The sequence below is a fragment of the Diceros bicornis genome, chromosome 6 (genome assembly GCF_020826845.1).
Source record: "Diceros bicornis minor isolate mBicDic1 chromosome 6, mDicBic1.mat.cur, whole genome shotgun sequence".
NCBI classification, from domain to species: domain Eukaryota; kingdom Metazoa; phylum Chordata; class Mammalia; order Perissodactyla; family Rhinocerotidae; genus Diceros; species Diceros bicornis.
The window spans coordinates 21240290-21255264 of NC_080745.1; the positions used below are offsets into that span (position 1 = coordinate 21240290).

At 34.4% G+C, this 14975-nt stretch overlaps 1 protein-coding gene across 4 annotated transcripts in view; it reads left to right on the forward strand.

Annotated features, from left to right (window-relative positions):
• The window catches only part of ARID4B (AT-rich interaction domain 4B), a 153719-nt gene that overhangs the window by 57739 nt on the left and 81005 nt on the right, over nt 1-14975 (forward strand). For all 4 annotated transcript variants that reach the window (XR_009220430.1, XM_058542994.1, XM_058542996.1 and 1 more), the window contains exons 3-6: nt 1432-1542; nt 4252-4317; nt 7707-7797; nt 10714-10793. Coding sequence is in view for 3 of the 4 variants with exons in the window: in XM_058542994.1 (XP_058398977.1) it covers nt 1432-1542; nt 4252-4317; nt 7707-7797; nt 10714-10793 (348 nt within the window). In the remaining variant the exon portion in view is untranslated. The remainder of the gene's footprint in view (nt 1-1431; nt 1543-4251; nt 4318-7706; nt 7798-10713; nt 10794-14975) is intronic.

Genomic DNA, 14975 nt, shown 5'->3' on the forward strand with positions numbered 1-14975 from the left:
TAGCAATGCAGAAATGATTACCTTTCTATGAAGATACACTTGTGTTATGGCATAACTGAATTGAAATATAGGCATTTTCCTAAGTAGATTTTAAAAATCATAGTCTTGATATGTTTTGAGTTATTTTTTTATACTTTTCGTGAAAGACATAGAATGAAAGGCAAATGGCCATTAAGGAGGTTGGCTTCATATTTTTAGTTGTAGCACCCTTGTCTTGGTTTATGTGATACCTCCCTGCCTTTAAAAAAGTTATTAAAATTAGTTGATGTAATTATGGGCACTTTTGTTATTACATTAGAATATCTTTTTTTTTTTTTTTTCTTGAGATAGATCACTCCTATGTGTATTAGCCACAACCATTAAGGGTGAATTTATGTTAAGATCCAAATGAAATTGATATTTTCATGGTTCATTGCTGTATAACAACATTTTCCACCTTATGTTCTATGGAATTTCCACAGGATGTTAATAGATGTTAATAGGAAAAAAAGGTTCTTTGGACGAATAGATTGGGAAATGATGAGGCAGAGTGGGAATTCATTCAGTAAACTGATTTTCCCAAACTCTCTCCTCCATTTCCTTTTGGTGAAGCATCTTGGGATGTTAGTATTTCTTGTAAAACACTTTGGGAAAAGCTACTTATTACATAATCTGTCTTTGACTTTGGATTTGATTCGTGTAAGCAGAACTCCTTAGAAATGTAGATTCTATGCAAAAATATCCCTGATTGTAAAAAATCAGAACAGCTAGATTAGGGCTATTAAAAACTAAATCACAAGTGAGGAAATTTAAAATATTATTTAACATAGAAGGGTAAATAAACAGTGAACTCATGGCAAAACATTTGAGACATTTTGGCTAATTTTTATTTGAGACTTCCCCGTTTGGATTTCTTTATAGAGTTTTCACCAGTAGTTTGAATATATGTAATCCCCTCCCACCTTTTATGCTGTTCTACCTTGGAATTGTCTAGATAGGGATATAACAAAGCTATTCTGAATTTGGGTGGCTGCCAAGATATAGCCTAAATATTGAAAGAAATTTTCTCAGCCTTTGAGCTTTAAGGATCTGACTTCTCTTAGTAAGTAAATATTTGAATGAATGGGTGATGGAGCAGTGGATGGAATGATATACTTGTGATTGAGTTAATTCATATCATGGACCATATGTACTCTATATAGAGAAAAAAGATGCCTTTATATTTTATATGATGTACATTTAGTACATTTAGATAGGCTTTATGATACATATTTTACTTATTTTTTAAGTTAGAGTATTTTATAGATTGTTCTTCTTAACAAGTGCATTCAACTATATTACAACTTTTATGCCTATAACAGGATTAGATCTGCCATTCTGGGGTCTGATTGAGGGAAAGAATTGAAAAAAAAGAAAGAGTTTAAATCTAATTATATTTCTTTGCATTTTTAGGCCCTTGATGAGCCTCCTTATTTGACAGTAGGCACCGATGTGAGTGCTAAATACAGAGGAGCCTTTTGTGAAGCCAAGATCAAGACAGCAAAAAGACTTGTCAAAGTCAAGGTACAGTATATGTAGATTTTATAAATTATATGTTCAGTATTTGATATTTAAACTTTTATTTGGTGAGTGTATTTAAGAATTTTTTTCTGCAACATGAGTTTAGTTTCTAGAAGTAATGGTTGTAAAAATACCCAAAAACAAAGCATTATTTGTGATTTTAAAGTATTCCAATTGGAATGAAATTAGATTATCACAGTTGGTATTTTGAATGCCATTTCACCATAGACTTGGTATTGTTTGCATTGTTAGCCTTTTAGAGCTGGAAAGGACCTTAGAAGTCATGTGGTTTAATTCCTTAATTTTATTGTAAGAAAAATGAGGCTCGTAAAGGGTTAGTGATGTCTCCAAGGCCATTATAGCAAATTAATGGCAGAATGGGAATTACTATAGTTTATCAGTTTTAAGACAGCTCCCCCCCATTTTAACAATGAAATTGAGATGTGATTTGCAATTGATGGTGTCTTAGATAACAATGAAATACAGTAGATCTAGTTTTTTATCCTCTACCTTTCTTGAAAAATCTTCCTGAAATACTTTTGTTTTGTCTCAGATAATGCAGAAAAAGAAATGTAATTGTTTACATTTTAGTACATTATCAGTGTTGAAAAATATGGGACAAGTGAAATATTTGAAGGTAGTTATTTATTCATTTGTCAATTATTTATTGAGTGGCAAACTGTGCAGGGTACTCTGTTCCGTGGGAAGGAAGATAGGGATCTGAGAATGATCTGATCTCTGTCCTTGGGGATTTATAATCCAGATTAGCAAATACCTTGTAAAACTTTGGTTTGAATATCACCAAACAGGCCATAGAGGTGTTGTACTTCCAGTGGAGAGTATCAGAGGCTCTTCTGGAGCTTTTTCCATGCATAGGTTTCTTATATGCATAGGTTTCTTCCTTATTCATGAATGTGTTGGAAAAAGCTTCCTGGGTGATTCTAATTTGCACTACTACTTAAGAACTACTGTGATAAGGCCTTTAAAGTAACTGTAAGCCTGTAGGATGCTACTTGTGGCCCCACTCTACCTTCAGTTTTCACATGCTTGTTGCCTATGAATTCTTTTGTGATTTGATTATGTGAATACTCTTACAGTGCTCTTACAGTGGCATTTCCTGTTCTGACTTCACACACTGGTGTTCCCTGAGCACTCGTTGTTTTGCCACTACTATCTTAGAGATGAAGAGAAAGCTTTTTATCAGCTTTCTCACTCTTCCAGACAGGGCTACTGCTAGCACATGTAACACCTTAGTGTGAATTAGACAAAAGCCCTCCCTCCTGGTGGAGAGCCTCCTTAGCAGAGCTTGGCATACAGATAACCACTTTTGTGCCAGTTAGAAAAAAGTGTTCCCTTTGGACAGGAGCATTGTTACTCCAGGACCCATGCTTTGGTCTACAGAGCACAAGCTGGCCCTGACTTTGCAGTCTTAGCTGGGTGTCTCTGTAATGAATGAACCAGCTAAATGACATGTAGCAGTCCAGCCGTTTCTCTCTGTTAATAAAAGGAAGAAAACTTTTAGTTTCTCTGTGTTGCTAGCACAGAGTACCAATACCTTGTGCCTTATAAATAATAGATATCTAAAACTTACTGTTAATTTTTTTGGCTGCTCTAAAAATCTGTTTATAATTCAAAGTTAATGATTTTCTCAACAGATATGGTAGTATATTCTATGATTCAAAGTTAATAAAATTTTCAGCAATTTGTTGATATACTTTTTCCCCATCAATTTTCATTTATTGAGCATTTGCTATGTGCTAAGCACTATGTTAGGTATTGAAACTGTAGTAGTTAAGTCCTGGTCTCCATCTTTAAGTGGCTTACAGTCTAAATGAATGACACAGATACTTAAACACATAATTTAAATAAAGTGTGATAGGGCTTTTGTGTAAGACAGAAATGCCTGGGATGCTGCGAGTACCGGACATGTCCCTTCATAGCTGGTTTGTGAGCCTGTTACCTAAGTTGATTACCACACACATTTGATAAGACCACGTTAATGGTTCAAGTTTGCTTTGTATAGGGAAAACAACTTTTTTGTACTGAATACTGGAAACTATCTTGTTTTTCACCAACTAATTGAACCTTTATTTTAACTTACTCTGCTCACATCTGGTTTTTGGTTTTCTGATTTCTATACTAATATAGAGAGTACAGTAAAGTTCTGGAGCTAGACTGCCTGAGTTTGAGTATCAGCTTCCCCATGTACCAGTTCTGTCATCTTGGACCAGTTTCTTATACTTTCTGTTCCTTGGTTTTCTTATCAATAAAATGGGAATAATCATACCTATCTAATAAGGTTATTGTGAAGATTATATGTTTGATGCTTGAGCCTGATGCTTAGCTCTCAGTAAATGTTTGTTGCTACTGCTTATTATTAAGTTAGGCCTGCACAGAGTGATATAGTACCTGATAGCCTAAGATCTCCACCTCTTTTTTCCTCATTTTTTAGGAAAAGAAATTATACAAATAAACTAATAACTAATAGCATTGAATGAAGTGTGATACGTGAAACATCAACTAATTTAGTCTGGGAAGTTGTCTGATTTAAAAAATAAATTTTTCAGTAAATCTAGTTAGGGATTGAGATCTTGTGTAAACTAGGCAGCTGTTAGTTTTAGACTACCTATAATAAAAACGAATTCGTGCATTTATGAGCTTGTGTTGCTTGATTTTTTTGTGTGTGTGGCTAATTAAATTTATAATCTCTAGGTAACATTTAGGCATGATTCCTCAACAGTTGAAGTTCAAGATGACCACATAAAGGGCCCACTAAAGGTAATTTACTTATTTATTCATTATTATTCTAATGCCTCAATGGGAAACATTAAATAGTTGGTCATTTCTTTTTAATTCGTTGGCTATTTTGTTATTGAGTTGATGAATATGTAATTCTCTCTAAATAGACTAATAGAAAAAAATAGATTTAGTGTTCAATAAAACCTGATATGATAGTAAAACCTAACTGCTTCCAGAAATGAAATGAACATCAAGGAAGCATTGACTGCTTTTTGTCTACTCATCTGTTTCAGTCTCACCGTATTTCACTTACTAAAATGGTGGATTTTCCAGAATTAATAGGTGATGAACTAGGGATTTAGTGATGTAAATTCCATGATGATGTGAAAAGTGAGAAAAAAACACAACAAAAAAACCCTCAGAGCTTTTTTTTCTTTTCTTTTTTTTTTGTGAGAGAGATCAGCCCTGAGCTAGCATCCGTGCTAATCCTCCTCTTTTTGCTCTTGAGGAAGACTGGCTCTGAGCTAACATCTATTGCCAATTCTCCTCCTTTTTTTCCTTCCCCAAAGCCCCAGTGGATAGTTGTATGTCATAGTTGCACATCCTTCTAGTTGCTGTATGTGGGACGCGGCCTCAGCATGGCCAGAGAAGCGATGCGTCGGTGCGCTCCTGGGATCCGAACCCTGGGCCGCCAGTAGCAGAGCACGCGCACTTAACTGCTAAGCCACCAGGCCGGCCCCTCAGAGCTTTTAATTCTTCAGAGCAACTACTGGCAAATAAAATTTTTTAAGGGTCATCAGGCAATTATAAGTGATGAGTATGTTCGTACATACAGAATTTTATTTCTTTGCATTTTTTTTCCTCATTGGCCAGTGAAATAAATGCTGCTTTACTTTCTACTAGAGAGCACACTAAAGGGAAGGTGTGGGTAACCACTATGTGCTCTTTGGCCCTTTTCAATGTCTGAAAATGGACATTGGCCTGGCCAGGTGAATTTTAAGAAATGCTAACAGAATTGGTGAAACATTTGTAGATGCAAGAAAAATCCTTTACTGATGAAGCTGTACTTTTTGGAGAATTAGCTAGATGTGTGTATCTGCCAATTTTTGTTTGTGGTTGATTTTAAAACTTTGAATTGGATCCTCAGGGCGTTAGTACCTTGCATATGTAGGAGGTGCTATGGAGGGCTAAAACTTATAAGTTTTTTTTTATCTTGCCTTGTAAAAATTATTTTCCACCATTTCTATTTTGTAGGTGCCACCTTTAATGTTACATGCACGTGTTCATCACTTGCACAGACAAAAGGACGCAAGTGTACACTTATAATATGCCTTCCTAAAAGACTGTATTACTTTACACTCCCGTGAATAATACGTGTACTTGTTTTGCCAACTCTTTTCAAATGTTAGCCGCCATTTATATAGCACCTAGTATGTGCCAGTACTGTGCTAAGTGTTTTGCTCATTTTGTCTTATATAATCCTCATAACAGCTCTTTACAGAAGAGGAAACTGAAGGGAGGTAAAGTAATTTGGCCAAGGTCTTATAGCCAGTAATGGCAGAACCAAAATTCTGATAGGCTCATAGCCTGTAATTGAAACATTGTGTCCTCTGCTTGTTCAGAACACATACCCTTCTATGGCTTATTAGTGTTTTTGCCTCATAAGCACACCAACATAGCTCTTCACTGCCTAAATGCCCTGCTCACCTGGCACAGGCCAGCTGGTATCAACTACAAAAAATCTTCAGTGTTGCAAAGGGATAGGAAAGGCAACTACTTTGATTCTCAAGCCATCTTGCTCTCCTTCTGCTGCAGTCTTCTTAATTGTGGCATAGTTGGTTTATTTTGCTTGTTTGGTTTTTCTTACTTTACTAAAATTTTCTTTGTGATTAGGACTTAGGACCATTTTGATTTTAACATAGGCAAGTGTATTAAATTTTGGTCTCAAGATTGTTAAAATATTTTTCTTGTTTATAGATTTTTTTTTCTATAGGATTTGAATTGTTCCCTAATATACTTTATAGCTTTCTGTCAACTGATAGAAAGTGTCAGCACTTGGATAAATGTTTCACTTAGCATAATGCCCTCACGGTCCATCCATGTTGTTGCAAATGGCAAGATTTCATTCTTTTTTGTCGCTGGAATAGTATTCCATGGTGTACATACACACACACACACACACCACACACACACACACACACACACACATGCACACTCTCTACATCTTCTTTATCCATTCATCCATCGATGGACACTTAGGTTTTTTCCATATCTTGGCTAGTGTAAGTAATGCTGCAGAGAACACGAGGGTGCATAAGTCTTTTCAGATTAGTATTTTCATTTTCTTCGGATAAATTGGATAAATACTTAGAAGTGAAATTACTGGTTCATGTGGTAGTTCTATTTTTAGTTTTTTCAGGAACCTCCTTACTGTTTTCCTTAGTGGCTGCACCAATTTACATTCTCACCAGCAGTGTGCAAGGCTTCCTTTTTCTCCACATCCTCACCAACACTTATTATTTCTTTTTGATAATAGCCATTCTAACAGATGTGGGGTGATATGTCATTGCGGTTTTGATTTGTATTTCCCTGATGATGAGTGTTGGTGAGCACCTTTTCATGTACCTATTGGCTATCTGTATGTCTTTGGAAAAATGTATATTCAGATCTTCTGCCCATTTTTTAATCAGATTGTTTTTCTGCTCTTGAGTTGAATTCTTTATATATTTTGGATATTAACCCATTATCAGATATATGATTTGCAAATATTTTAGTTTGATGTAGTTATAAAGACCATATAAATGTAATTATCAGCATTTTCTTGATCAAGTGGAAAATATTTTAATAATTGTTGTTAGTGGTACATTTTAACTCTTAAGGAGACCTCAAAGATATTTATTTTTTTTATTTTGAAGACCTCCTTCCCCTGTTCTTTTTTTTCCCAGCTTTATTGAGATATAATTGATATATATCTGTGTAAGTTTAAGGTATACAGTGTATTGATTTGGTATGCTTAATGTATTTCAGTATGATTACCATCAAGGGTATTTCTTAATTGTCCCTACCCTTCCCCAGCGTCTTTGAAAGAGGAATGGTAATATAGGGCAAGAACAGTCAATTTTTGCAGGCAGTGGCTCTCCAAGTGTGGTCTGAGGACCCCTGGGGGTTCCCAAGACCCTTTTAGGGAGATGTTAAGGGCAAAAATATTTTTATAATACTATTTAGATATTATTTGCCTTTTTCACTATGTTGACATTTTTTCTGATAGTACAAAACCAGTGGTGGATAAAACTGCTGGCAGCTTAACACAAATCAAATCAGTAGTTATTTTATTCTTCACCATGCCCTCACTCAAAAAAAAAAAGGCTAGTTTTTGGTGTGTTCCTTTATTTTCTAAAATTTTTTCTAACTTCTTTTTAATACTTTAGGTTGGAGCTATTGTGGAAGTGAAGAATCTTGATGGTGCATATCAGGAAGCTGTTATCAATAAATTAACTGATGCGAGTTGGTACACTGTAGGTAAGGGAATAAATCTTTAAAAATGTATTTTCAAAGATAATACAAATACAGCAAAATTTCCTTGATTTACTTCCTCCCCTAATACCATAGATGTGATTACTGTTAAGGTTTTTATCTTTTGAGATCTTTTAAAAATTTATTTCATAAATATGTGTATAACATAATGTGAAATTATTTAGTGTATATATCATACAATTGGATTTCTAGCTTTTTTCACTTCAAAGTATATCTTAGAGAATTTTTTTTCCAACTTAACCGTGTTTAAGTGCACATTTCAGTAGATGTGCAACAGATAGGGAAATTTTTTTTTTGTTTGTGAGGAAAATCAGCCTTGAGCTAACATCCATGCTAATCCTCCTCTTTTTGCTGAGGAAGACCGGCTCGCAGCTGACATCTATTGCCAATCCTCCTCCTTTTTTTTTTTTCCCCAAAGCCCCGGTAGATAGTTGTGTGTCATAGTCGTACATCCTTCTAGTTGCTGTGTGTGGGACGCGGCCTCAGCATGGCTGGAGAAGCGGTGCGTCGATGCGCGCTCGGGATCCGAACCCAGGTCACCAGTAGTGGAGCGCGCGCACTTAACCGCTAAGCCACAGGGCTGGCCCTGGGAGATTTTTTAAACTATGGTATTATATTTGATAATATATGGTATACCGTAATTTATTTTCTCTTACTGATGATGTTGCCAGTTTCCTTGCTATTACAATAAACGCTGGATTGAATGTCTTTTGTACTTGTACATTATTCTAGTATTTCCCTAGTGTATACATTGAGAACTAGACGTAGATTGAAGGGAAACGTACTTTTAAAACTTCAGTAGGGGGCCGGCCTCATGGCTTAGCGGTTAAGAGCGTGCGTTCCGATGCTGGCGGCCTGGGCGCGCACCGACGCACTGCTTCTCTGGCCATGCTGAGGCCGTGTCCCACATACAGCAACTAGAAGGACGTGCAACTATGACATACAACTATCTACTGGGGCTTTGGGGGAAAAATAAATAAATAAATATAATTTAAAAAAAAAAAGAAAAAAAAAACTTCAGTAGGTAATGAAAACTGCCTTCCTAAAAGACTGTGTTAATTTACACTCCCATGAATAGTATGAGTGTACTTGTTTTGCCAACACTTTTCAAATTTTATGTTACTAATCTTTTTAAATTTTTGCCTATGTGGACACAAAATAGTATCTCAGTTTTGTTTTAATATGCCCTTCCCATGATTGCTAGTGAGATTGAACATCTTTTCATATGTTTATTGAAAGGAAGATCATTTTATTTGTATTTTCTCTCTTTTGACTTGCCAGCTTACAGTGTCTTTCCAATCTCCCACTTTTCCTCTTAGGATGGTTATCTTTTTCTTATTATTTTTAGGGTATGAGTTATTTATATATTCTGAATATTAACCCCTTGCTACTTTAGTTGTATTTTTTTCCTATTGCTTTACTCTTATGTCTGCTATCAATTTTGATATAGTCAGTTTTCCTGTGGTCACCTTTTCCTTTGTAGTTTCAGTTTGGAATCTTGTTTAAGAAGGCTTTCCTTCCATCAGTGTTACGGATTTATTTTCCAATGTATTCTTAAATTTATAGTTTTATTTTTGTTTTACAAATAGCTTTTTATTTCACCAACAGTTTATGTTTTTGAACATTCTGAAATATGATCAAATATTATTTTTTTCCAACTCTATAGCCAATTATTGCAGTATTATTTATTGAATGGTAATAATTCTTTCTTTTTAATGACATCAGAGATGAGAGTAAACACCTAGTAAAATGTCTTTGGTGATATCAAAATTTGATGGAGCTTTGAAATAGTATAGATGAGTTTTATTTGTATTTTTGTGGATAAAAAACCTGGTGAAGAGAGAAAATTTGATTTTGAGACATAAGCAAATATTTGACCTTATGTAGGTTATAAGACTGAGAAATTCTATATAGTAGTCTAGATAGTAATTAGGTATGGTGGTCTCATAAATGTGGCACGTTTATTGTCAAATATTTTAGTTACAACATTTAAACAATGTACTAAAAGTTATTTATCCAATCTCTCATAATGTAAAGTCTCACGTAATATATAAAAACCTAATTTTGGTACTTAGGCAAAAATTGCTATTTCTAAAATCAAGGCTTGGTAACTTTATTTAAAATAGAGGTACTCTCTTCCCATGATTTGTGAGGAAAGTACTATATGCTAAAATTATATCATAAAATATACATATGTTGTGTGTATATATAAAATTACAGTAAATTTGCTGGGACATTTTAGTATTTTAAATAAGTAGTTTTCAACTGGGGGCAAATTTGCCACCGAGGGAACCTTTGTCAATGTCTGGAGACATTTTTGTTTGTCACAACTGGGAAAGGGGTGCTACTGGCACCTTGTGGCTAGAGACAAGGATGCTGTTAAATGTCCTACTGTGCACAGGGTACCCCCCCATGACAAGGAATTATCTCATCCAAAATATTAGTAGTGCTGAGGTTGAGAAACCCTGCTTTAAATAATAAAAATAGAGTAATTTTTCAGGAGCAGTCTGAATATATAAATTTGTACTCTTACTTTCTGTTTCTTTGGTAATCTGTCAGTATTTACCAGCAGGAAAACTTGCCTTTCCTTTACCATATTGAGAAAGGTTAATTAGCATTTAAATGGTAATTCTGAAATGCTAACTTCTTATTTTTATTTGGTGTTTTCTGTTTCAGGGAAGATATTTTCATTTCAGATATATTATTTCTTTCTTGTTAGAAATTGGAAAAGATACTCTATATTTGAAGTTGTCCATTAGGAAACATAAAATGTGAACTGAATTTCAAATGTAATCTTCTTAGTAGCTCTGTTTGCACTCAGGAAATTAAATGATAATTTAAGTTATCTTGTTAATCTTTGAAAAACGCTTCAATAGTTTCCGTTTTTACTTCCCCTCATAGTTTTTGATGATGGAGATGAGAAGACCCTGAGACGATCTTCACTGTGCCTAAAAGGAGAGAGGCATTTTGCTGAAAGTGAAGTAAGTAATCTTAACAAATGAACATGTCCTAATATTTTGTATTGGGGGGAGCCAGTTTTAGTTTTCTCAACTCAAGCAACTTGTTAATCAGGAAAATTTGTTAATACATAATACCATTGCCATGTAATCTGTGAAGCCTGTTTAAGACCTTGTGTTTGAGTGCCAGGTTCTATATGCTTTTTTGTCTAAAAGTATTTTAGCCTTTGTTCACAAAGAAAATACAGTGGGCTTAATTATTATCTTTAGGCAACTTTTATATAGACTTCTTTAATTTGTAAATATCTGTAGAAAAAAGATGTCTGATTTGTAATCCACTTGAACCCCATCATCATTAAAGGATATGTAGATACTACAACCAGTCTCTAACTACTGCTACTAATAGCTGACATCATTATAGCCTCTTCTCAAAGAAGCCTTGCCTGACTGCCCTTTCTAAAATAATTTCTTCCATTCCTCTTAATCCTTTTAGGTTGATTTAGTTTTCTTTATAGCATGTGGTATCATTCTCTGACATCAGAATATGTATATGTGCTTAATTATTTGGTTATTGTCTGCCTTCCTCACTTGGATGTGTCACAAGGGCAGGGATTTTGTATGTCTCACCACTTTGTTCCCAGTTCCTGCAACAGTGCCTGGCACAGAGTAGGAACTGAGTAAATGGTAGTTGGATGAATAAATGAAGTGCTTATATGTGCCAGGGATTTTGCTCTGTGCATTTACAATGTTATGAGGTAGATACCATTATTATCTTCAACTTACAGATGATGAAACTGATGGTCAGCACTGGTTCTCAAACCAGCGCTTTCTAGCACCAAAGCCATGCTCTAAAATTGAAAGGTGTTATTAAGTTACTAAGAATGGAGGGTTCACAAAGCTTTGTAAATCAGTACCTCGCAATTCAGAATTTTAAAAACGGACAGAATGTTATAAATAGTGTTATATTCTCTAGTCCAATCTATAAATATCAATTAATACACAGTGTGGCTGCACTAAGGTTTCTTTTTTCTAGTCACTATTTAGAACAGTATTTCTTTGGGGACATTTTAATTTTACTTATTAAACTACTAGACTTTGTTTTATGTTTTTTTGTTTTGAAAATATTTTCCCTTCCCTTGAATGATTGAATTCCTATTTTAATTCAGAATTTGAGACAGGTTCTCTGTATTACGATTCTGGCCTTTTTCCGACTCATATTCTCCCATTTCCCTGTACTTCTGCCTTATAAGACTACTTGGTATTTCCAGATGATGCTTCATGCTTCTTTTCTTGGTTTCTGCTGAGCCCTACTCCTCTTAAGGCCACTGGAAATGCTTCCTCTTTCATGAGCTCTCTAACCAGATTTGATCTCTTTATCCTTTGATCCTTTTGCACTGCTATTGTTCTTTTTTTTTTTTTTTTTTAGGTTATGTTGGCTTATAACATTGTGTACACTGTTCTTATTCTTATTTTATGGTCTTTTTAGTTACTTTTCCTATTTTCCCTATAAGATTTTAAGCTGTTTTGGGAGAATAACCATGTTTTTGTCATCTTGATAGGCTCTCCTTTCCCAGCAGTGTTTTCTCCACAAAAGCCTTCAGTAAATATAAATATTTGTTGAATTAATTGTGAAGGTTTAAATATAGGAAATACATACAGCCTTGGGGCAAGTGCCATGAGTTTGGCTTTTGACACTGATGAAGTGACAGAATTCTTTCTGAATTTTTATAATTCTTAGAAATAATTTCTTTTCCCTTAGTTAGAATATGTGTACAATTATAGTAGGTCAGTGAATATGGGGACTTGAAGACTTGACTTTTCACCTCTTAGGTGAAGGCATGTATCTTATTTATTTAATCCAGAGAAATATCTAAAATATTAATTCTGTTTTTGGCAGGAGAGTTTTAAGTTGGAATAGATCTTAAGACAGTTGTAGTGTAAAGGCTGAAGCAATATGAGCAAGTAGCTCAGTGTATCCTTCTTACCTTCAAGGAGGATCAGTTTTACTCTGTGTGTCTATACATGTTACGCTTTCTGTTTTGCTAGAGGGTAATTGGAATACTGGTATATTATTCCTTACCCCGCTCTCATATGTCAGGCGCTGTGCTAGGTACTAGGGACACAGGGTAAACAAGTAGACATGGAATTTATCCTCCAGTAACTTACCATCTGTTGGAGGAGAGAAAGCATTAATCAAAAATATTTTAAAATTGTAAGTGTATTAAGCTCTGTGAAGACATGACCAGCAGTGTATTTAATCTATCATCTATATAGTCTTTCTCTTTATTTGATATTTTCATAAAAAGTTTTAATTTTTTGAAAGATTACTTAGAGCACTGTTATTATTAGTAGTAACTGTGGCCTTTGAGAGAAAAGCCACATCGTACTGACAGTATTTTGGGTCACTAATCCCATTAATAAGCTTATATACTTAAACAAAGACTTAAAATCAAGATTTCCATGGTAAGAGATCACAATAGCACTTCAGTCAGTTTGAATTCCAACACTAAAATCACTTGTTCTAGCCATAACCAGCTTAGTGAAGATATTGCCCACTGCATGACATCTGTTGCAGTGTTTGGGTATTTCTACAGAGGCTTCATAATTTGAATATTATCCAAAAGTAGTTTCGTCAGCTAGTATTCTCTCTGTGCATTTATTACATCTTCTAAAGAAAGATTAGTTAAAATCCCAGCTTCATATTTCCTGCAGCGCATTTTAGGTAACAGGGCTATAGGCATGTTTCTTCTAGGCCTATGGAATTTTCTTTGGGCCTTTAATATAGCCAGGAGTTTCTGGTTTTTGCTCTTTAGGTATAAGACAAGACAAATTGTACTCTCCCCTCAGTCTTTTCTGTCACTTGAAATAAAAGTGCTTCAGCTTTCTTGGACATGGATTGACGCCAGGAACAGAGATATTGCTTCTTATTGATCTAACTCTTTATTATGTAGTAAGGAGAGACTGTGGTTTATTTGAAAATTTCTATGTATGATTCCTAGATAACTTTTTAGAAATCCTGGATATTTTTTTTCCCCTGTAACAAATGAAATGACTAGTAGATGCTTAAAATAGAAATCACAGTACTTAATAGAAATCCCTGCTTTCAAGAGAGCAACCTTAATTTTAGAGGAGTGAAGAGGGGCGTTTAATCCATCTGTTCACTTGGCAGAAAGTGAATCCAGATTAATTTATTTTCCCTGTTTACCAAATATAGTACTTCGAAATTTTCTCCCCTAGGAAATATAATTAGAAGTTAATGACAAGTGACTTCTAGAGTTTCTGTTTGGCATATTACTATATTTGGGCCAACTTCTGCCTCCGAATAATACTTTTAAAATGCCCGACTTACAAACTAAATTTGAAAGATTAGGTTTTTTCCCCTACAAAAGTTATGATTTTTGTCTGTCTTTTGAAGGAATCAATCTTTATTTAATGGTTTATGGCTAGTACCTTTTTTCTATACCATATTCTTTGTTGTTGCATATGTATATCTTTGTACCTTAAATACATTTACATATATGCTAACAAATTGTGCAAAATAGATTGTTAACTTGCTTCCCTATTCACATTTTAGTTCATCATTGTTTCAACAAGATTATCTCATTTAAAAAATAAAAGTTAAAAATTTTCTTTTAAATATTAGCATTAGTTTGTATTTAGATATCTGATCTTTAAATCTAAGTTGATGGACACCCTTTCATATAAGATCCTGGTTTGTAACTTTGAGAAGTCTTTATCCGAAGTAGTTCCTTACCCTCACTTCCATCCTGACAGTTTTCCTGGGGTCTTTAGTTCCCTTGGTGTTTATGAAATTATCTGTAATAGCAAAGTTATTATTGAAGGGATGAAAGGAATAGCAACTGTGGAAAGTCTTTAAAATGCAGAAGTAGTAGGAATATTATCAAAATTGATAGAGAATTAAGTTAGTTGAAATAGTATCTTCAGATTGATACCTTAACTTTTTAGATAGATAAACCTTTTCAGGAAATAATGGCAAGAAAAATCTAAGAGGTATCTGATATTGAGAAATAAAGGGAATCATTCCAAAATCCCTTATCCTTCATTCTGCTTTTAACCATCAGCCATTTCCTTGCCTAGAAATCATTATTTTTGGATGGGATGAGGGACAAAGAGATTGACATGAACTGTCAGTTGATAACAAGAAAGAAATGTTCATTTATTGGTCATTATCTTCATACCAAGCGT